Raw genomic sequence first — 24,333 nt, 5'->3', positions numbered from 1 at the left:
GAACACTTCTTGCCTAATCAAGGATGAAATATTTGGTTTCCCATGTTTTGGGAATGGCCCCTGCAATATTGCCATGGTAGCTGCAGGCAACTCCCAGTAGCTACTTGTACAGCCCGACCTCTCCCCATGGTCGAAATTCACTAGACCAAGATGTGCCAGAGCTCCTTCTTCAGGAAGTCAGAATAAGGAGGAGAGGGCAGAGCCATAGCATAAAGCTTACAAATGTAAATTATAAATCTGCTAACTAGAACTGAATTGTCCTTCTTCCAGATGAATGGCCTTAGGCAATTTTCTTATTTACTCTAACGCCCCTGGCTGCCAATAAAGTAGGGATCATTGCAATACTCATTCCACTTGCCTGTGGTCAGAAGTGAGCCAACACAAGCGAAAAACTTGCAAGAAGTTCTAGACCACAGAAGTTCTCAGTAAACGTTAAAAGGGACTATTGGTCTCCCATTTTGTTTTTTTATCAACACAAATTTGTATTAGATTTCAAGGTATCGGGGAATGAAAAAGTGTTATTTCTTTGGAAGGGTGGTAGGACAGGAAGTGAAGAAAGTGAGAAAGTGGTCATAACTAAGTAAAACAAAAACAGAAGGCAAAATAGAAGACTCCACAGAAAAGTGTCTGAACAAATAAGAAGTGTTGGTGTTCCTTCAGAGTTCAGTGTTCCAGCCTCCACCACTCAAGCAAAAATTCTCTCCTAGTTCCCCTTTTCAATAGAGCAGGTCCCTGGAGAATATGAGCCTTATTCTGAAGACAGGGACACAACATCCGTTATGTTTCTAAATAAATATTGTACTGAAGTGTTCCCACTTGCACAATTTATTACCATCTGTGTGTGCTGTGATTTAATACATTTTAAGCACTATGGAAAACAGAGCTTTCTGATTGTGCTGCCTGGATATTTTTGTCAGAACCTAGTGCCCTGGGAATGTGCAGTTTGATTGCCAATTAATGGTTTTTAAAATAAGGAGTTGTCCTAATTTTGTTTTCTATTCCAGATGAAGTCAGATACTTTGGGATCTGTGGAATCTCTAAGGACAGGCAGCCTGAGTTCAAGTTGCTACCTAGCTGGGTTACTTTTCTACTCTAGAAAATGTGGATAATAATAACATGTAGCAAAAATCTTGACATGGGGATTAAAAGATATATGATCTATAAAACTCTTAGCACAGTGCCTAACATAAGCATTCAATAGTGTTTAATGTTGTTATGGTTATCATTATTTAGTTATTAGTACTCAGTTTAAAAACTACATTTCCTGTCTTGAAAATTAGCTTTGTCATTCTGCCTTTAATTTTGATACTCTCTAAATCATTCCACTCTTTTTTATGGATAATTCTCCCATAATGTAGTTTAAATATTTATCTTTTCAACATGGTTAGGTACAGTTTCCACTAGTCACTTAGGAAATCAGTTGCAGACTTAAGGCTAATTTGCTTCTGTGACAGAACAATTAAAATGTTGGCTTGTTTAAGAGTTTTAGGCAAAACAATGTCACTGGTTTAGACTCTGTTCCCTTCTTCTTACCTGATTATTGACTAAAGGCCATGTATAAAAAGAAATTTATGGTAATCTTAGGGTTCATAGTGTATCCAAAATCCTAGTGAGAATCTTTTGTCTAAGAGAAAAGACATCACTGTTCATGCAAAATATTTTTCAAGAGAAAAGTGCTTGACTGCATATGGCTTTATTTGGGCACTGTCCCTTATTAATTTCTATTGAGCATCTACTCTTCCTGAGAGATCATGCTAGGTGCCAGAGATAGAGAATAGTCATATTATTATTGGGCTTCCCTCATGGCTCAAACAGTAAAGAATCCACCTGCAATGTGAGAGACCTGGGTTCTATCGCTGGGTCAGGAAGATCCTCTGGAGGAAGGCACAGCAACCTACTCCAGTATTCTTGCCCGGAGAATCCCATGGACAGAGGAGCCTGGTGAGCCACAGTCCATGAGGTCACCTAGAGTCAGACAGGACTAAGCGACTAAGCACACAGCCTTATTATTATTAGGAGGAGGAGTAATATCTTTATTAGTGTGCACTATTTATAATGCTTTATCCCCGCTCATGGTGTTCCATCTATGAGAAGAAAGCTTCACCAGTGCAAAACTTCCGAAAATTCTCCTTTCTCTCACACTCTTATTCAGAGAGGGGAGAGAGGACAAGTAATTTAACTTGACAGGAGAATCTGGAAGGAGAAATTAATCTTGCCTATCTCAGCAACTTCCTCTTGTCTTCTCCATTTTTGATGCCGGCTGTCCAGTAGACTCACAAGTGATACTGTGTTCCTCCATGCTCCATGTTTTGCGTGGACAGTCTCCACCCTTGCAGAAGGAAGCCAACACTTCCTGCTGATTGGGTGGGTTACTCTGGCTGACCCTGGTGTTTACTCTCTGGAAACCACTTGTCTGCTGATATAAGCCACCTTCTAGAATACCACCATTATTAGCAATAAACATTAGCAATAAAGATAATATCTTCCTTTTTCATGGCCTTTACTCTGCTATCTTATTTCTCAATCAGAACTCAGGTAGGAAAGAGGGTGTTATTTACTGAGTCCCAGAAGACCTTAATTTTTAAAAGTTAATGTAGACTCATAAACCTTTTACCAAGTAAGTAGAAATTAAACACTTATTGTAAAACAGCAAGGCATTGATAGTATAAGAGATGTGAAACAAGCTTGCCTTTATGTCATTTGGCATCACTTTAGGAAAATAAGATACTAATATAAGATAAGTAACTTAACAAAACAATGCTATATATGAGACCAAAAGCTAAATTGTATTTTACAGTCAATAAATATGATTGAATGCAGAAAAGGAAAGTTAATTTGTTATTGGATGAATAAAAGAAAAGTTTTCATCAAGCATTTGGGTCTTGATTTGGACTTTTGGGGAAATAACAAAATTTAAATGGATAGAGATTAGAGGAAATTTCTACAAAGGGTGCATGCCATCATAAGGGATTCAGAGACAAAAAATAATAATAGTTACTATTTATTGAGCACTATTGATAGACCCTTATTTATGTATCTCATTTAAAATTCCTAACAGTCCTGCAAGGATGCTGTTGTTGTTGAAGTCTTACAAGGATAGGTGACTATGATAATATATCAACTTTAGAGGCTTTGAGCCTTACAAGATTGATTTGCTCCAATGTCACTCTGCTGTCAGTGATGAATTTGAATTCAGCAAGGCTGAATCCTAGAGTCAGTAGTTCTAGCCCCCAAGGGTATGCCTCACAGAAAGTAATACTTATGCAAATCACTGAATAGTCCATGGGAACAAGTGAGGACGAGTGGTAAAATCACGTATGGTTATTATGGGATACAGGCAGAGGAGCTTAAATTTGACCTTAAACTGAACTGGGATATATTAAAGTTTCTTAATTAGAAAAGTAGCATGAGAGAATAATAGTTTTGTGGGAAGACTGAGTTGCAATGTGGGAGAATCACAATAGTTCTCAGACCACAATCAAGTTTGTAAAAATTATTGTATTGCACAGTATTTCAATAAAGTGGTCTACAGACTGACCACAATAGCAAAATGAATTACCAGAGGAATAAATCCACCATTTTGGCTAATTTTAATATTTCTTTTTCTTACATAGTGATAGTGGTTGACACTTACTGTGTGCTTAGGATATGCCAATGATTTTTAAGTGCTTTTCATGCATTAATTCATTTAATACTGGTGATAACTCCATGAGGTATTGTTATTATTACTCCCATTTCACACATGAATAAGCTGAGGCAGAGACATATTAAGTAATTTCCCCAAGGACAGATACACTCTTATCTAGTAAAAGGACTGGTATTATAAACCCAGGCATTCTGGTTCAGAAATTTGTATTCTTACCTACCACTCTGCTATCTGTTCTATGCTCCACTGACTCTAATCTGTACAGGTTACATTCATAACCTGTCTTAGGTGTAAAGCATCTAATTATCCTGGGGCTTCACTGGTGGCTCAGTGGTAAAGAATCCGCTTGTCAATGCTGGAGATGTGGGTGCAATCCCTGGGTTGGGAAGACCCCCTGGAGAAGGAAATGGCAATCTACTCCAGTATTCTTGCTTGGGAAATCCCATGGACAGAGATGCCTGGTGGTCTACAGTCCATGGAGTAGCAAGAGAGTTGGGCATGACTCAGAGACTAAACAAAAACAACAAAATCTAATTATCCTAAGTCAGCATTTCCCAATGTTTGAGTCACAGAATGTCAGCAAGCATCACTTAAAGAAAAGGGTTTGGGGCAAATATGATTGGAACACACTAGATTAAATGCAGTTCAACAGTTTACCTTACCTCGGGACTGGTCAGAGCTCTAACCCTGCCAATCTGGGTGCCTTGTGGAAATGCTGGTCTAAACTGTTATTTTCTCTAACATTTATTCTGAATCATCTGAGCTATTAGGAAATCAGACGACTTTTAAGATGGCGTAAACAAAAAGATATTTCAAAAAATAGTATTTAATTAATGTATCTTCAAAATAACTGTAATGATGTGTCTCACGGCCTCTTGATGATTTTTTGCTTCTATAGGAGTTTGGCTGCCAAGAGTTCAGAAATATTATGTAATATCTGCAGAGCTCTACAGACTTACCAACTCCCATCAGATAAAAGAGAAAATCATGTTCATTTGGATTGCGAAAGGAGAAAGCAGGTATGTATTCATTTTATTCTCACTCTTGGTAATAATTTAATGATTGCCTTTTGCAGTGAAGCTGAACCTTTCCCACAGGTGTTATTTCATTCTCAGTCTAATTCTGGTCAAGTATTTGCTCAGCTTTTATACTCACTTCTCATTTTTAACCAAAAATAATTCAGAAATTGCAGTGTTTACAGCTATTCTATACTAGTCCTGGACATCAGAAAGTGACCATTCTTCAATCAATATGTCTTCCTAACTAAAATATAAGGTAATTCACACTATTGGAATCACAGAACATAGACCAAGGTGAAGGAAAAATTTCCGTGATGAACAAAAGAAGACTACAGTGGTTGATAACTATAAACAGGCCTGGCCTGAAAAGCGAATGGGTATTTTCCATTATGTAAATATTATATACACCTATATTACATGTATATATATTACATATATATGATATATTACTTATTATGCACACAGGGAAACACAAAGATATAACCAGGGCACTGCAAATTACTCTCTAAAAACCTAATCCATATTTTTCTTTCAAAAGTTAAATTTAGAAAATACTCCAGGAAAACCAAAATTGCAGAGTCACTTACCATATCATGGTCTGAAACGGGTCCAAAACTGGTGACGAAGATGTCAGTCTTCACTTCAGTTACACGCTCTGATGAAGCAGGAAATTGGGACAGTGAATGTCTATCAACAGCCCTTATTAGATCTCACAACCATATACTCACACCCAAATGGGAAATTTATTGGCTTTGATTAGCTATTTCTAAAATTGCTCCACTGTGTAGTCCTGATAATTTACTGCTTACACATGAAATTTCACAGTGAATATTTTTCAATGGAGAAGGGAGCCTAAATATGCCACTCTGGGAGACAGATTTTATGGAGAGGTCAGATGATTCTTAATGGATTCTGTAAGAATGGACACACTTTCCTGAATGATACCAAGCCATTTCATGTTGTAATAAAAAATATGTTAGCATATGGGTATGATTTAAGATTAACTATTCTTATACAGCTTGCCAGATTCTCCAGGTATTCAGGCTATTCTTGGGATGTATATATAATGTACTGTAGCAAACTTTATTAACTGTTTAAGGACTCCAGGGTGTGTTTTATAAATGATTTCTTTCTGGCATTAAATCATAAGTGGATTATCCAAATTACTCCCTGGGAAAAGAATCTAACAACCTATGCAAGTATCTTCAATTTTGAGGACAAGAAGCACATATTATGGTACAGCGAAAGTTCATTTAATAGATTCCATTTCAAGCTCAATGTAATTTTATGTTAGTGGCTCTGAGGCATATATATCATCCAATAAAATGTATGTAGTTTGGTGACAACCCAACACAGATATTAAAAAAAATATATGTTGCTTATATAAAAGGAAACCTTTGTTGAGAGGTGGGAATGAAAAGATGACTTTTTAATTTTCAACTTTAGCTCTGAGAAATAACAGTCCAGCATTTTAAACAATTCATTTCATTGATATGGATATTTATATCTTTTGTGTAGTATATTAAAAAGTTGACCCAATACATGCAATAATGAATTCGTTTGAAAATCAAAAATTGTATCCCCTAGCAATTCACTTGTAAAGAATTAAATGTTCAGTATAAATTTGGCTCTTGGAAGTCATGTTATACACATAATGTGTATCTCAAATGATAGAATAATTTTGAGGTGGAGATAGTTCCATCCATAAACAATCCATTATTTTTTAGGTTTTGTTCCCTACCCCCAAAGATTTCATTGGCTCCAAAATGCTTAAATGAGCCTGCTGACATAATAATTATGTGGGGTTTACTGTTCAGTGTTTCAAAATAAAGAACATAGCCTGAGACAAAGAGAATAGAGTTGTGTTTTTAGAACTCATTTCCAACCTCAACTTTAACATCCAACATCCTGCAGCAACTGTGGAGCTTAAGAGAATAGCTGTCAGCACCAAGTCTCAGATGTATTAACCACTTGCCTCTCACACTACGTTCCTCTTCTCACCTCTTCCAGCAGTCATTCTCTCTTCCAGCATACATCTCTCTCTCTCTACTGCACACTTTATTTCCATATATACATATATGGAAATATATATTTGTATATCTGTTATTTCTTAAGAGTCCAGCAAGAGCTCACACTTTATTAGAATGTCAGAATGACTTTCAATTAAAAATCATAATACAATGAAAAAATGCTATCTAGTCACAAAAGCTGCAGTTCATCTATTCATTGGGCTCATTTTTGTCCTTTCTCTTTCAAGACTTCCCTTTCTAGATCAAGTAAAACAAATCATTTTGTTCTTGAAGTTGCATTTCAGTTCTCTCCAGATTACAAGCTATAAGGTTTTTGATGAATATCTTATGGCTTTGAGTGACACTTATGGAAGTAAGATTATTTCCTTTCTTTCATTTTATTTTTATGGTAGGGACCTATCATTAAATGCACACTTACTTGGGGAAATAAGTGTCCCTGTTTTTACACTTGCAAGTGCTTCGTGGCCTGAGACAATTCTTTTGGACTCCTTTATCAGTATTATCTATTTCGGGAGTGTGAGGAGAAAATAAAAACTCCCCAAGGTAGCTAGCTTTTCAAAGCTTGGCTTACCAGATGTTTTAGGGGCAACCAATATGCTTTTTTCTTAAATGCTGAGGAGGATGTGGAGAAAAGGGAACCCTCCTACACTGTTGGTGGGAACATAAATTAGTGCAGCCACTATGGAGAACAGTATGGATATTCTGTAAAAAACTAAAAATAGAGCTACCATATGATCCAGCAGTCCAACTCTTGGGCATATATCTGGAGAAAATGATAATTTGAAAAGATATATGCACCCCAATGTTCATTGTAGCACTATGTACAATAGCCAAAACATGGAAGCAACCTAAATGTCCATCAACAAAGGAATGGATAGAAAGCAAGTGGTACATATATACAATGGAATATTAACCATAGAATGAAGAAAATAATGCCATTCCCAGCAACATGGATGGAGCCAGAAATCATCATGCTGAGTGATGTCAGTCAGAGAAAGACAAATATCATATGATACCACTTAAAGTTACGGATGTAGAAAACAAACATGGTTACCAGGGGGTAAGGAGGTATGGGCTGAATTGGGAGATTGGGATTGACATAGACACACTACTATATATAAAATAGACAACTAATAAGATAACTGATAAGCATTATATAGCATATTCAAAAGCAGAGACATTACTTTGCAAACAAAGGTCCGTCTAGTCAAGGCTATGGTTTTTCCTGTGGTCATGTATGGATGTGACAGTTGGACTGTGAAGAAGGCTCAGCACCGAAGGATTGATGCTTTTGAACTGTGGTGTTGGAGAAAACTTTTGAGAGTCCCTTGGACTGCAAGGAGATCCAACCAGTCCATTCTAAAGGAGATCAGTCTTGGGTGTTCTTTGGAAGGAATGATGCTAAAGCTGAAGCTCCAGTACTTTGGCCACCTCATGCAAAGAGCTGACTCATTGGAAAAGACTCTGATGCTGGGAGGGATTGGGGGCAGGAGGATAAGGGGATGACAGAGGATGAGATGGCTGGATGGCATCACCAACTCGATGGACGTGAGATTGAGTGAATGCCGGGAGTTGATGATGGACAGGGAGGCCTGGCGTGTTGCAATTCATGGGGTCGCAAAGAGTCAGACACAACTGAGCAACGGAACTGAACTGATTATATAGTATAGGGAACTCTAAACAATAGTCTGTAATGGCCTATATGAGAAAATAATCTAAAAAAGAATGGTATATGTCTGTGCACAACTGATTCACTTTGCTGTATATCAGAAACTAACAACATTATAAATCAACTATACGCCAATAAAATTTTTCTAAAACTCTGTTCTATCTATCATAAAATGCTCTGAAGAAGTGAACTTGCCAATATACGGAATATTTCTCTCTGCTGTTTTTAGATTGTTAGCAGATGATTCCATCTGTAACCCTAGGGGAAGCAAGATAATCAGCAGACTCACTTTCTTTTTTTTTTAATTTTTATTTTTACTTTATTTTACTTTACAATACTGTATTGGTTTTGCCATACATTGACATGAATCCACCACGGTTGTACACTTTCTATACTTTCCCTTCTAATATAGCTCCCTGGAGAAGGCAATGGCAACCCACCTCAGTACTGTTGCCTGGAAAATCCCACGGACGGAGGAGCCTGGAAGGCTGCAGTCCATGGTGTCACTAAGAGTCAGACACGACTGAATGACTTCACTTTCACTTTTCACTTTCATGCATTGGAGAAGGAAATGGCAACCCACTCCAGTGTTCCTGCCTGGAGAATCCCAGGGATGGCGGAGCCTGGTGGGCTGCCGTCTATGGGGTCGCACAGAGTCAGACATGACTAAAGCGATTTAGCAGCAGTAGCAGCAGCATACCTCCCTTGTCACATGTTCAAGTAGTTTTCTTTTATTTGTCATCAGTGAATATATAGTGGAAAAAGAAGTTACCATTGCTGTCAAACTGCTTAATATGTATGCTGCTGAAAGATATGTCTTCGACATTACCATGCTCATTTCTCTAAGAAACCATGTTTTAAATGAAAGTGGTCAACACCATCTACCCCTGTGTTTCTGAAACTCACTTGGGAATGCTACTCTAAAACATTACAAAAGCTTTAGAGTAAGCATAAGCACAATATAGCATATTATGTAATTTACAAAAAAAAATTTTAATAAAAAATATAAGTCCATAGTTTAAGTTGAGATGCTTCAGAAAAATATTTTAAAAATTTAAATTCCCTGAAACATCACCATCCACATAAATTCACTGTTAATATCTTGATGTATTCCCTTACATAGTTTTTTCTATTCAAATATATACTTAATGATTATCCTCAAACCACATTCTCACTCAGTTGAGTACAATTTCAGTGGCAAAGAATAGAATCCTTTGACCAAAAGCGTCCTTCACTTCAGCTCACCGGGGAGTCCTTAAGTGGCATGTGAAGCCATTCTGCTTTAAGATAAACATTTTATAATCTGGAGTGCAAAGGTTCAAGATAGAGGGTCACTGTGAAGGAACTTCAGCCAAATTATAAATAGTGCCATGGTTAACTTGCTTTTTTGACAAAATAATGGTGGTTTGAAATCCAATCCTCTTCAGATCAACCAGGCTTAAATGGAAGATGCACTCATACTCATGTGTTTTGGCTGAGAGCTAAGGCAATTGTTGAAGAACTTTATTTTTCCCAGTTCTAGAAAAACTTTGTCATCTCCTCCCCCTCCCCTCCAGCAAAAATTTTATTTTTATACATATATATAAAATGTATTATTTAAGGAGCAATAAAATTTAAATCACATGCTCTAATACCAGACTTTATTGACTTAGCATTAGACTCTGAAGTTATTAGAAATATCTAGAAAGTATTCAAGGCCTTTCTATGGATCACATGAGAAAAGTAAAGAGTTTTATGCTTGAAATATTCTATTTGAGAGCCTACAACATGAAGCAGAAATTCTAATGAAGTTTAGCTAGGAAGATTACACATTTAACCAAAGTTATACGTGAATGAACCTCTTATGTAATGAAGAAAATGTCTGCAAGTGGAAATCAAAATAACTTCGTTGGAAGAGACTAATCAGCATGTAATTTTTTTTTCTAATCCAGTATTTTTGTCACAATAATCCTCTGTCCAGTGTAAAATAATCAACAGATTCTTTAGAATTAGTATAACTGTATACACATGTTCAAGTTTTCAAAGGATAAGGATGGAGTAGAGTTATGTAGAATGAAATTATGATGGTGGTTATTGTTACAGTGATTGAGGATATCTAAGATAGTACATCAATGTAAATTAAGTTTATAATGATTAAAATCATTCTTTAAACAAGCACACCCTTCAAAGATATATTATTTATATTACATATATGTGCACACACATATATTCACAAACACACATATATGCATACACATTTGTACATACACTGTTATAACCTCTATAACAGCTAGACAGCTGTAGATCTGTTTTTACTAGGGATTTCCTACAATGTTGATATCCTGCTGATAAGTATTGAAGTAACAGATGTTTTGAAGTGATAATTCCAAAAGATGATTAGCGCTTGAGGCAAAAATCAGAAAAGCAGTGTAGTACAGTAAGTAGTAAGCACACTGGATTAAGAGTCAAAACACTTGGATTTTAACTCGGATTTTCCTAGAGAACAAGCTTTGTGATTTTAAGACAATCCTTTAATGTCTCTTAGACTATTTTATTACTTCTTCAGTGAAGAAATAATACCTGCACAGTCAACACCATTCTATTGGAGTGAGAGTCAAATAGATGTATTTTCTGGGTACATTAATTTAGTCAACAAATGTTTATTGAGAGTTTTCTATGTGCTAGGAAGGCACTTTTCTAGATGACGGTAATACATTGGTTAACAAAAGTGCAATTGTTCCTGTTCTTCTGCAGCATATCTCATAGTCTTAGGTAACACATATTTTAGGTAAATAGGTTAGAAACATAGATAGATAAACAGGTAGGTAGATAGACAAAATTATATACATAGTTGTGTATAAGCATATATGCACGAATTACACTAGTTAATGTCAGATCATTATAAATGCTCTGAAAGAAGAGATAGCATTTGACTTGTGACCTCGATGGTGAGAAAAATTCAGGGATGAACAGATCCAGGCAAAGACATTTCAAGGAGAGGAAAGACTAAAGCAAAGATCTAAAGCATAAAAGAAAGAATAAAGCAAAGATGAGAATAAATGCTCTTTGTTTAAGAAAGTCCATACATCTGGAAATTGGTGATGCTGATGATCATGGTATAAGATGGCACTCTAGAGGTAAGAGGGTCCACACTTAAAGAGCTCTTTATAGAAGCAGGTGACCTTTGTTCTAATGTAATACGAAGCTTTGGGGTAATGAAGTGAAATAATATTACTTGTGGTTTAAGAAGACAACTGATACTTTGTAAAGAGTGGATTGTAAGAGTGACTAATTTTTAAAAAAAAATGGAAGAGGGAATCAATAGTGAAGAATTGTAGGTAGTATTTTGTTAGGGATTCCTATTATAACAATTTCTTTAACACGGCACTAGCCATATTTTCAATGGAAATGCTGTCTACTAAGGAACTCAGAATAATATTCACTGGACCCAGTTCTGTGTGCTTGTAACTTATGAAGGAGGTTTATTGCCTCCTTCAAGCTACTTTGCTACTATTAATTCACAGAGGCAGTCACTATATGGGGTCTGAATTGGCTAGCATTAGTCATTATAATAAAGTATTTCTTAAAACCCCACTTTGAAACGGTCCTGTTCAGAAATTGAAAATATCTTGAGCTCACTACATAACCATCAATTTATACTCCTGCTGTCTATGGGGTCACACAGGTTCGGACACAACTGAAGTGACTTAGCAGCAGCAGCAGCATTGGACAATGTTTCAGCTCCCTGCCAATCTTCCTGGAGCAGCGTTTCTGCTCCTTGTCCTTCATTTCCATTCCCTTAACTCTTTACCATTTTCCCCTACCTGCTACTGTAGAGCAACTTGGTGATGGTTGGTGATGCAACTGCTAAATCTGGATATGGAGTAGAAAATCACATTTTGAAATGTCTAAATTGCTTTGGGTAGTATACTCATTCCTTATCAAGCTACCAGCGATATTTTTCACAGAACTAGAACAAATAATTTCAAGATTTGTATGGAAATACAAAAAACCTCGAATAGCCAAAGCAATCTTGAGAAAGAAGAATGGAACTGGAGGAATCAACTTGCCTGACTTCAGGCTCTACTACAAAGCCACAGTCATCAAGACAGTGTGGTACTGGCACAAAGACAGAAATATAGATCAATGGAACAAAATAGAAAGCCCAGAGATAAATCCACACACCTATGGACACCTTATCTTTGACAAAGGAGGCAAGAATATACAATGGAGTAAAGACAATCTCTTTAACAAGTGGTGCTGGGAAAACTGGTCAACCACTTGTAAAAGAGTGAAACTAGATCACTTTCTAACACCGCACACAAAAATAAACTCAAAATGGATTAAAGATCTAAATGTAAGACCAGAAACTATAAAACTCCTAGAGGAGAACATAGGCAAAACACTCTCAGACATAAATCACAGCAGGATCCTCTATGACCCACCTCCCAGAATTCTGGAAATAAAAGCAAAAATAAACAAATGGGATCTAGTTAAAATTAAAAGCTTCTGCACAACAAAGGAAACTATAAGCAAGGTGAAAAGACAGCCTTCTGAATGGGAGAAAATAATAGCAAATGAAGCAACTGACAAACAACTGATCTCAAAAATATACAAGCAACTTATGCAGCTCAATTCCAGAAAAATAAATGACCCAATCAAAAAATGGGCCAAAGAACTAAATAGACATTTCTCCAAAGAAGACATACGGATGGCTAACAAACACATGAAAAGATGCTCAACATCACTCATTATCAGAGAAATGCAAATCAAAACCACAATGAGGTACCACTTCACACCAGTCAGAATATCTGTGTTCCAAAATCTGCTAGCAATAAATGCTGGAGAGGGTGTGGAGAAAAGGGAACCCTCCTACACTGTTGGTGGGAATGCAAACTAGTTCAGCCACTATGGAGAACAGTGTGGAGATGCCTTAAAAAATTGCAAATAGAATTGCCATATGACCCAGCAATCCCATTGCTGGGCATACACACCGAGGAAACCAGAATAGAAAGAGACACATGTACCCCAATGTTCATCGCAGCACTGTTTATAATAGCCAGGACATGGAAACATGGCTAGATGTCCATCAGCAGATGAATGGATAAGAAAGCAGTGGTACATATACACAATGGAGTATTACTCAGCCGTTAAAAAGAACACATCTGAATCAGTTCTGATGAGATGGATGAAACTGGAGCCGATTATACAGAGTGAAGTAAGCCAGAAAGAAAAACACCAATACAGTATACTAACACATATATATGGAATTTAGAAAGATGGCAATGATGACCCTGTATGCAAGACAGCAGAAAAGACACAGATGTGTATAGTGGACTTCTGGACTCAGAGGGAGAGGGAGAGGTGGGATGATTTGGGAGAATGGCATTGTAACATGTATACTATCATGTAAGAATTGAATCGCCAGTCTATGTCCGATGCAGGATACAGCATGCTTGGGGCTGGTACACGGGGATGACCCAGAGAGATGTTATGGGGAGGGAGGTGGGAGGAGGGTTCATGTTTGAGAATGCATGTATACCCGTGGTGGATTCATGTCAATGTATGGCAAAACCAATACAGTATTGTAAAGTAAAATAAAATAAAAATTAAAAAAAAAAAAGAAATGTCTAGCCAATGCCTGGTCCTTTTGTGTTTTCAGATTTCCAGAACTCAGATGATATAAGCATCTCCCAGGGAAAAAAGGTAAAGCATATTACAGCAAACATTCATCTCTCCTCTACTGAGACTGTCCCTCCTTAGCTCCTTATATCATGGCATTTCTATTGGGATAGGGCAAAGCTTTAGAAAAGGATGTGATTGCTGTACTGGAGAAATGGGTTTCTTTCAGTCTATATAAGTCTTGATCAAAATTGCCTAATATGCAATAGCTTTGAGGCATCATACTTTCTGTTCCCATTATAGAATTTTAGTTATATGAGGATAATAATCTTGGAGGGATATGCCATCCACTTAGGACTCAGTTTCAAGTGTTTCAAAATGGCAGAGTCCATGACTATGAACAAGAAGATTCTCAACTCAGAAACACTACGAATACGATTTTTCAAATTAAGAACTCAAGTTCAGGCTGTAAAACACCAACCATCTAAAGAATATATTTATACACACACACCTACACACACACACACACACACACACACACACACACACACACATTTAGTAGTTCACATTCATTCTAGTATCAAGAGAGGAAATGTTAAGTATATAAAAAGGTCAAAAGTAAGTGCACAAAATATAAACTGCAGTCGTTTACCAATAATTTGGCCTTTATAACCTGAGCATAGTCTCAGAGGCAACATTTTATCTCAGGAAGTGCTTGGCACAATGATCTATACACAAAAAGGAAAAATAGAAGCAGCAAGTTTTTAAACATGCTAAAACATTCCTCTGGGCATCTCACTTGGATTCATTAGACAAGCTGGCTTCATGAGCTGACTGGATCTCTCAGCCAGTAAAGGTTAAAAGGTGTTCTCTGTTCATTTTAACAGTTTTTCTTGTGTCTTTGGTAACTGCTCTTCCTCTAAAATTCAGTTGAATTATGGACTGTCTAGTTATAGTATTTCAGTGGAAATAGACTGCATTAAGCCAAAGTCTGAGCATCTGCTCCACACCTTGCATTAAAAGCACCAGACAAAGCTATAGCAAATTCAAAAAGAAGAATTCTAGAGTGGAATTTCAAAAGTTAACAAGAAAAGCTATTAATTGGTAAAGTAAATATATCAACAGCAATAACAAATATTGGAGAAATCTAATGTTTTAACTTGTTTTGGGGTACTGCAGTAATTTAGGAACTTTTTTATTGAAAGTGAATATATTGTGACATAATATCTTGTCCTCTAAATTTTTGAAATTCTGGTTTTTTAATATAAATACAAAATATGTGCTTTAAGTGAACATGGATAAAATGGTTGCCTCTGATTTCAACATCACACAGCATATAAAAACATAAAAAAGATCATAGTTACCTAAAGTTTATAAAGTGGCACAAAATTTCACAGAAGTTAATCTGATTTTTTTCGCCTTAGAGTGCTCTTCAGTGTTCCACCTTGAATTATTTTGGCATAAAGAAACATAACCCAAGATGCCAATTCCCCAAGAAGCCAATACCACTTTGCCAGCAGCACTCATATCCAGTCCAGTCTCCTTGCCTGGTGGGAGATACTTATTATCTTAAAGCTGAGATCTCTTGCAATAATTAGGCTAAAGGAAGTCTAAAAGGTCTCATACAGGCATAAAAAATCAAAAATTGGGAAAATCAAGAAGATAAGGAGTATGCTTTGAGGCATAGATTGTTTATCAGATTGTATGTCAGTGCTCAAATACCTTGAGAGAAAATCCCAGCTACATTCCAGTTATATATACTCATCTAACTGAGAGCTTCAATTAACTAAAATCTAAAACAACAACCCAATTCTGTAACACAGGAAAAAGAAGAAAATCTTAACTAAATATGTTAGGTTTATAGTAGGAATAAATATGTAGTTTCGCCGGTGGCTCAGTGGTAAAGAACCTGCCTGTAATTCAGGAGACCTGGCAGGAGCCTCGGGTTTGATTCCTAAGTCAGGAAGATCCCCTCGAGTGGAAAATGGCCACCCACTTCAGTATTCTTGCCTGGAAAATTCCATGGACAGCCCATGGGGTTGCAAAAGAGTCAGATACGACTCAGTGATTAAAGAACAACAGGAATAAAGTCAGTTCTCTACCTACATCCCTACCCACCTATTTACTTCTCCCATCCATCTGGGTTTGTCACATGATGAGTACACACGGGCACTCTTTCACTGCAGAGTCTAAATGGGGCAGCCTGTCTAAATGGTGGGGCAGAGAGGGCGGGAAAGATGTTACTGGAAGGACACTGCTTCTCCTTTAAAACCTGAAAACTTTCTTCAGAATGCAGTTTTGGATCTCTGTTTCTGGATTGTTCTTACCCCTCCTCCTAGAGTGCAGGGAAAGCCAGTGTGATAGTGGCTGAAATTTTACCCAGATTGGTTTATTTGTTGGGGGGGGGCGGGGGGGGGGGGGGAGTGGGGGGAGCATCATTTACTCTTTTAGAAAGTTGGAGAAAATTTAGGCTTCTTTAGTTTTAGATTCACAGCCAATAAGGAGAAACCTTGAGAAAACAGATTTCCTCAGAAGGTGTTTGGTTTGGTCTTGATTTAAAATGAAAAGAGGAACCTTGATTAATCAAGGAACACCTTAGCCTAGCCAGCCTCGGAACACAGACGCCTCTCCCGCACCAGGCGCTCTAGCTGTCCTCCTCTGCCTTCTCCAGCTCTGTCACCTTTCTCCGTTCTTTCTCTTAGTTTGAATACCCTCTTTCAATACCCTCTCGCTCTCCTTTCTGCTCTAACCTTTCCCTTCTTATCTTGCTTTTTTTTCCCTGGATTTTATGTCCTCTCCTTCCTCAACCATTTTATTCTTTTGTGGGAACCACGCTTTAGGCACGAGCCTTTCAAAAAGATTCTTCCCTCTCTGGTTGCAAGGAAGAAGGAGCCCTCCACACCTTGCCCTCAAAGAAGGCAATATTAGATGAGAATGAACTCAACAATCACTGACAATTTTGATTTTATTTTCTGGCTACAGATTACTTCAATTCAAGTCTATTTAAAGCTTCCTTCCTTAATTTTGTACTTAAAATATGAATTTGCCAAATGTTTTTCTCTTTATATCCCTGAATAGAGGATATTACTAGAATTCCACACACTATCCTTTTTAGTGTTTTCTTTTTTAAATTAGCCTTCCAGGATATCATTTTTTATGTTGTCCTTAAATTTTTTTCCCCCTAAGGATTGCTCTTGACCCTGAAAAGATAGTCTTTTTAAAATAGTATTACAATAATTGCAACCTCCTATCATCTGGATGAACCATATTATATATTTGTTTCTTAATTTTTGGATCTAGGGTGTACATTTCCAATGAGTAACATTACACCTTTGGATGCTGTGTGTGTTTCTAAAAAACAGGTCATGATGAAACTGCACGTACCAGAGTTTCTTACATTAGTCTCAAGTCTTAGCTTAACAACACATTTCTATATTTTATCAAGGCATTCAGAACAAAATATCTCTGCCTTCTGCACAATGTTGTTATTTTTATAAAACCAGACTTTTATCATAATAAAGAAGACAGTGGGCTCCTTTCTCTTGCAAGAAAAGATTATTCCAGCTGTGATCATGAACCTACTATGAGGAAAATTTTACCCCCTTTATAAGCTAATGATAATCTTTCAAGTATTGCCTCTATATAGTTTTTGCATTGAAAAGCAAATGAATCATGTAGAAAATTGATTTTTATAATGGAGAGCTACTAGAATGCATGTTAAACTTAGCTTACCAGAAATCTATGGTAAAGACATAGAACTAAATAATTCTGTAGAAATGTATGTAATAGATAATTTCAATTTATAGCATCCAAATATCATGCATGATGTTAACATTTTTCTCTAATTCTATAGCTGATTATGTTTATAAAATATCTAAAAACTGTGTTTAATATTTAAGGCTGTATTTTTCTAAAGGCAGATAAACATTCTCAAAATGTACTTATAAACATGTAAATGACTCTGGAGATAGGGTAATAAACACATCCCATTATATCCCTTAAAACTGAAAAGGCAATCCAAAAAATGACAAAAATTAAGTTAGAATTAAAACTTTTTCATAAATCTCAAATCCATCAGATTTAATTGCAGTATGTTCTAAGATGACACATAAAATAGAAATGGAGTAAATTATTTAGGCTACTTTTAAATTTGTTTTCATGTTTATCATAACCTCAAAATCACCATTTCCAGAAATCACAAATATCAGAAAATTCTTTTTAAAAAGAATAAAGCAGGCCCATTTTAAAACTTTTTCCTGAGCCCTTGAATCCTCTACTATAGTAGAGGACATTATATTCACTTCAATTAAAAAGAATATATCTTATCTATATTTAGCCTACCACTACTCTGTTCTTTACATTTTTGTTATTCTGAGGGGGTTAAATAGATAATAGATTCCATGAAAATTGCTGCCTGAATTAATGTAGTTGTTTCTGTATCATAAATTCACTATCTTGAGTCTTGAAAGAGTAGTTTTTCAACTCATTCTGAGTTTGTATTATATGTCTTCGAGGTTTGTGGCTCTCCAAGACTTAGGTGTGCATATGAGGATTAGGTGAAATGCTTCTTGCTTACACGATATTTGATTAAAGAATTAACATACACATTTATTAAAGTTATTATACATAATTAAGCTTAAATGAGCAGTCATGGGTGTGTTATCTGTACTCCAAATAACAATACGACCATATAGCTGATTATTAACGAAGGTGTGTGTGTGTATGTGTGTGTGTAAAATTGTTTAACAAACTTAAAACTGTGCACAGAACTTAAGAGGATACTCATATTCACATGTTAAAGTATTAAACGCAATTTCCTAAACTAGAATGAAGATAAGATTTTCTAGATATATTACAAAATTCTGCAGATTTTCTATGGATTGATATGGAGAAGGAAGATGAATAGGTAAAGAAATCAGATGCATGCCCATTCATAAAAGTTATTATCACTATTCTGACTTTCTTTTTTTCCGTTCCTCCCCTACCTGCAGTGTTTGCAGTTTATTTCAAATTTTATAAACTAAGAACAGTTTTCCTGAAACCACTCTAGATGTTTAGATATACAAAGATTTTATATTAACACAGCACAGAGTTATTTATGCACTCTATTTTGTGACTGATACATTTTATTCCTTAATACTTTTTCAAAGAACTTAGTAAGGGGAAACCAAGTGGAATACAACAAACCTGGAGGAATTTGTATAGCATGTCCTAGAATGAATGCTTGAGATTGATAGGAAAGGACACCTGGTAAGACCTTTGACATATTTCTGAATTGTGCCTTTGACAAAGGAGTTTCCGTTAAACCTCTGAGACACTAAGGGCATTTGGCGGCCTCAAAGCAGACCTACGTCCCATACCCCTATGATCACACTACCTAAAGATTTAAAACGAAGATTCTAAATCCATGTTACCATTCTGTTTTAAAATCACAAATTGAATTCTTAAGCTTCTTATTCTTTGCATATCTTTGCTGTCTAGATGGAGAAGAGATGAATTTCTTAAAACTGCCATTTCATAGTAGTTTAAATATTGCTATTAAATAGTTTCAACAAATGCTCTGGAGAAAGTACAGCATAAGTTATAGTTGGGAGTCATAGATAATAACCTTAGTTTCTTATGTGACTTTGAACAATAATTCATTTATTTGCCTCATTTGTTTTACTCTGAGATCAATATTTCATTTTGACTTCATTATTCTTTGCTTAACTAAATAAGATAGGCTGGTTATCTTATTCAAAGGCTATTTAAGTAAGTGTGTAATGTCTTGTACTATTTGCTTCTATTGTTATAAATATTATATTATTAAGTGGTATCTCCTTCCTGAGTAGAAATTCATTAGTAAATGAATTAACTGGTATACAAAGAAAAATACATTTTTACTACAGAAAATTACAGTTTAAGTGCACTGAGATAAAAAATACTACCATCTATCTCATTCACCTTTTGTCCCAAAGATGGGGTTAATCGAACACAAAATAGTGGATTAGTCTGTAATATTCCACAAGAAATGTTTACAGCAACAGATTCAGAAATATTTTAATGGAATCCAATGCAAACAAAGCAATGTGGAATGAAATAGCAATGCAGTCTTTGGGCTGGAAGGGAGAATATTACCCGCCTTTCTCCCTTGTAAAATCAAATCATACTTGCAAACGATTATGAATGTCAAGTAAATGTAACATTACTTTCATGACATTATGAGAAGTTTGAATTGCCTTTTATCACGTTTGGGTATGTGCATGGGATGACCATGGAAAACTGAATTAACATTGGGCAATCTATTGAAAATAGGATGAGTCATTACACTACATGCTGTTATTCTTCTTACTTTACCATGTAGAGGGAAGCAATGCTTTAATAGTAAAGGCTTAATATCCTTCTCTAAAATAAAACACAATAACGCTACTCACCTCCTAATCCCGGTCTCAGGCGATTGTCATAACCATCTAGGAGTCGGTCCAAAATCCTGGTGAAGACAGTGGTGTTGTCTTTAAGTTCATCTTGTAATGAGGGTTGTCCATAGCTGAAATATCAGAGGCAATAGCTAAATTATACATTTCGACTAAAACCTTTTTCCAAATAAAGCCTTCTGCAATTTTTTCCTTTCTATTGAATCTTAATTTGAAAATTCCTTCTTGTAAAATTAAAAAAAAATAATAGCTTAATTCTTAACATTTTCTTATATTTGTTCTCATAGATGATATGCTCTATATTCTAATATTTCTAACTTTGGAAGGAAAATTAAAGGACATGAGTTGTCTCTTTACATTTATAATTCTCAGTGTGTGTACAAAGTTGTAATGCATGTTTTCCCTGGGCAAGCAAGAACATTAATGCATACTACTGAAAAACCGAAATCTGGGAAACTTCTTCCCAAATTAAAAAAAAGTATTTAGGAGCTACCAAAATAATTAATAGCTTTGTTTTCATTTAATATGTAGCATAATCCTAAAATTGCATCTACCAACATCCCTTCCTTCGTCCACTTCCTATGTTTCTTTTGTGATTTTTTATGTTCTTTCAGGTGTTTAAATGAGAAAAATAGAACTTGTTACTTATGATAATTATTTGTTCACATCAGTGTGTAATTTCTATTTCATTAAGGTTTATGAACCAATAAACCAAAACTTTTTATAATTTGTCTATTCAAACCTCTAATTAATTGAATTTTTGTCCTTGTTGGTCTTAGAAGTAAAATATACCTTGGAAAAGGTAAGAGCCAATATTCTTAATTTATGGTTTTACTAAGCGATAATGCAGGATTATTGTTTTAAGAAAGCACAGCTATTTGTGAGAAGAGTTTGAACTAAAATCCAGTTTTCTTTAACTTTTAGACATTATTTTCATTCTTCTATATCAGAGTAATTATTTCTGTTTAATTCTTTCTATGTGAATATCTAGTTTTTAATTCCTTATCATTACTAGTCTTTGAATTTTGATCATGTAATAACCACAGTTCAAATATTATAATATTTATTGTATCAATCACATTATTATCTATGCTCCTTAAGTCATATTTTATGTAATGATTAAGATGACACTTCCAAAATCCTTTGGGAGAAGAGTCTTCTATTTTAGGATAGATCACACTTACTGATAGATTTCATTGATAGCTCTGACCTTGAGAAAAAATGAATATAGAGTGTAAACTAAAAAACTGACATAAAAATATCACTTTCATATTTTCTATGTAATATGCTTTTGGCTTCTTACTTGTGTGTTTATATTACTGATTAATCTAAGAAAAATAGTAACAGTTGAAACCAAGATTCACTTATTTGACAAAAGCAAGAAATATAATCAAGTATCAATTAAAAAACAAATACTATTATTTAGGTAATTAATGTTATACTGGTAAAATGTGAAACTTTTCTGATAAAATTTTAATAAGCTATAACTAACATCTATTCATGAATATGAAATATATTAAATGTACCTCTTTGAAACAATTCCACAGTATCATAAATTCAGTATTAATACCATGCAGATTGAGGGTTTACTCTCTTTTGGCAAAATTAAAGATCTTCCTGGTTTCTGAAATCAAATTTTCAGCAAGCTCTGTGTCTTCTAGGATGTCTCACTAGCAGATGACAGCGGTAAAGCAAAAATAGTTTTCTGAAGGCAATTATTTTTAAAAACTCATTGTCATAAAACCTACTGCCATGCATGCATCTTTCAAGGATATTAGAAGGTCATCTTGATAAAGGTAGAAAAGAAATGCTAGCACACTTTGAGTTGTGAATAGGGCCTGATCAAGCATTCTAAGGAAGAAGCACTAAAATAAGAAGGGGGGAGATGATGAGATGAAGTGACATGACAGAGCATATTGGATTGCTAATATGATTCCCCCAAAATGGAGTGGTCTATTACCTTTACCTGCATTTCCTTTGTTTTTATAGCATATGTCAAATTCAGGAAAGGCTTTTCTCCCCCTGGTTTGATTTTATAAATGTTGTTCTCACCAATTGTTTGGATTGGAATACAAATGCCAAAAGAGTCTTTTCCCTCCCTCCCAGCGAACCATTTCTGCTCTGCCAACTGGAATGATAATCATTCTTTTATGTGATTTTCTTAATCAGATTATGCTTCATCTTTAATTCTCATTTACTATGTAATTGTCAGAGAATAAGCCTAAAATGAAGATCAAGATTATTTATTTGCTATTAAACACTCATGCCAATGTAATGTCTCCTAAACTGAATATATAATCTATAATTTGTAGAGAAATGTCAGTTACAGTATTTGATTTTGATTCCGTATGAGCCACTATATAGGAAAACACTGTGCACTAACTCCATCTACAGGTCATCACAATAGTAACACTTCATATAATGTTTCAAAAGCAGTGAGGAACCTTTTACTGCTCAGATTAAGAGTATCTGACAATAAGGCATTTCCTGTTCATCTGGCAGTCATTATTCACCATGCACAATAACAAACATTAAAAATGGACAACTTCTCAATTGAAAAAAATCCTTCTAAATCCTCATATTTCCAGACTATTCCATCTCTCTGCCTTAACCTCTAAGGGTTCACTTTTTGTTACATTATGGAGATCTTAGATTTTTACAGTATGGCTAAGACTTTGGCCACAGGAACAGATTACACTAGAAATATAAAAGCAGATAAAGGAGAATCTGAAATATTTGGTCATTTATATCTTTGCTGTTATAATCTATCTATATGCTTGATGGGATCATTAGCTAATATTTTGAATATAGTTAATCATATTATTACATTTTTCTCATAACTTGTCTCCACAGTAAACTTAAATAGAAAAGTTCAGTTTTATCTACCGTTCTTAAATGTGTCTAGTATACTCTACTTCTATTAGTTATATAAGTAATAGTTTCAAAACAAAATGCACATGCATTTATAAAAAATTATGACATTCAAATTAAAAATATTATTCCAAAGTTTCTACTTGCACATAGTCAGAAGTTACTCTATGATCTTTGCAACTAGTTAGAAATTTTCTTGTTGGAAAATCAACTTACATAGTATGCAGATATTAATTGGGGTAACTTTTTTTATGAATTAGGAAACTGCATGTTTTGTTCGGTTACAACTAAGCAGTGAAAAGTTCAATTTAAGAATTAAATGGTGAATTAACACATTCCTTAACAAAAGCATGTTAAGTGTATTCTAACTAACATGCAAATAAGATAATTATTTTTTCATACTGTTCTACTTTATTAGCTGGAATTTTATTGCTGTTAAGTTTTTTTAATTCCCTTAGTCATGAATTTATCCAAGGTTAATTTTCTTCACTCTGAAAGAATAAATGAAAAGTTACAGAAATTCTCATGCAGATTTAAAATAAAGGGTCCCCACCTTCTTCCAGTCAATGTGCTCAGAAAGAGGGTCCAGGCCCAAAGGTAGTCAGAGAGACCAGGACTTTTCTTCATTGCGGGCTTGTGCAGCTGAAAAGTAGAACAAGTAGAGATCAATGTCTCTTGCAAGAAACATCAGGTTATAACCACTAGGGCTGACTGAGGCAGTTCAGATAAATGCTTTGAAGTCAGGAAATGACCTCACTGGGATATGACACCTCATTGGAAGCAATGGAAACCTGGACCATCCATTCTCCACTTTCCCTTCCATTTCTCCATTCAGAAATATAAGTGTCTTAATTTCTCCTGTAAAAGAATACAAGTTGAAATGCTCTCAGGTGATAATATTGCTCAACATAGAATTGTGAGTTGTTTGTTTGTATAGGCTTTATATTTCCAGTATAGTTTGAATTACTCTCCTCTTGTTTGTCATCTGATAAATTTGACCTTTCTGATTTGAGTTCCCACAACTGCACTGTGCATTAAAAATCTTCAGCTGGTGTCTACAACAGAGAGAGCATGTCTGGGGGCT

General features: G+C 35.3%; 1 protein-coding gene across 1 annotated transcript in view; it reads right to left on the bottom strand.

Annotated features, from left to right (window-relative positions):
- GABRA1 (gamma-aminobutyric acid type A receptor subunit alpha1) overlaps window positions 1-23,876 on the bottom strand; it is a 55,074-nt gene extending 31,198 nt beyond the window's left edge. The window contains exons 1-3 of the mRNA XM_052643225.1: window positions 23,803-23,876; window positions 20,379-20,491; window positions 5,253-5,320 (exon numbers count right to left, since the gene is read on the bottom strand). Coding sequence (XP_052499185.1) covers window positions 5,253-5,320; window positions 20,379-20,491; window positions 23,803-23,876 — 255 coding nt within the window. The remainder of the gene's footprint in view (window positions 1-5,252; window positions 5,321-20,378; window positions 20,492-23,802) is intronic.
- Window positions 23,877-24,333: the final 457 nt, after the last annotated feature.

Source organism: Budorcas taxicolor, chromosome 7 (genome assembly GCF_023091745.1).
Source record: "Budorcas taxicolor isolate Tak-1 chromosome 7, Takin1.1, whole genome shotgun sequence".
NCBI lineage: Eukaryota > Metazoa > Chordata > Mammalia > Artiodactyla > Bovidae > Budorcas > Budorcas taxicolor.
This window is presented reverse-complemented; position numbering and strand designations above follow the sequence as displayed.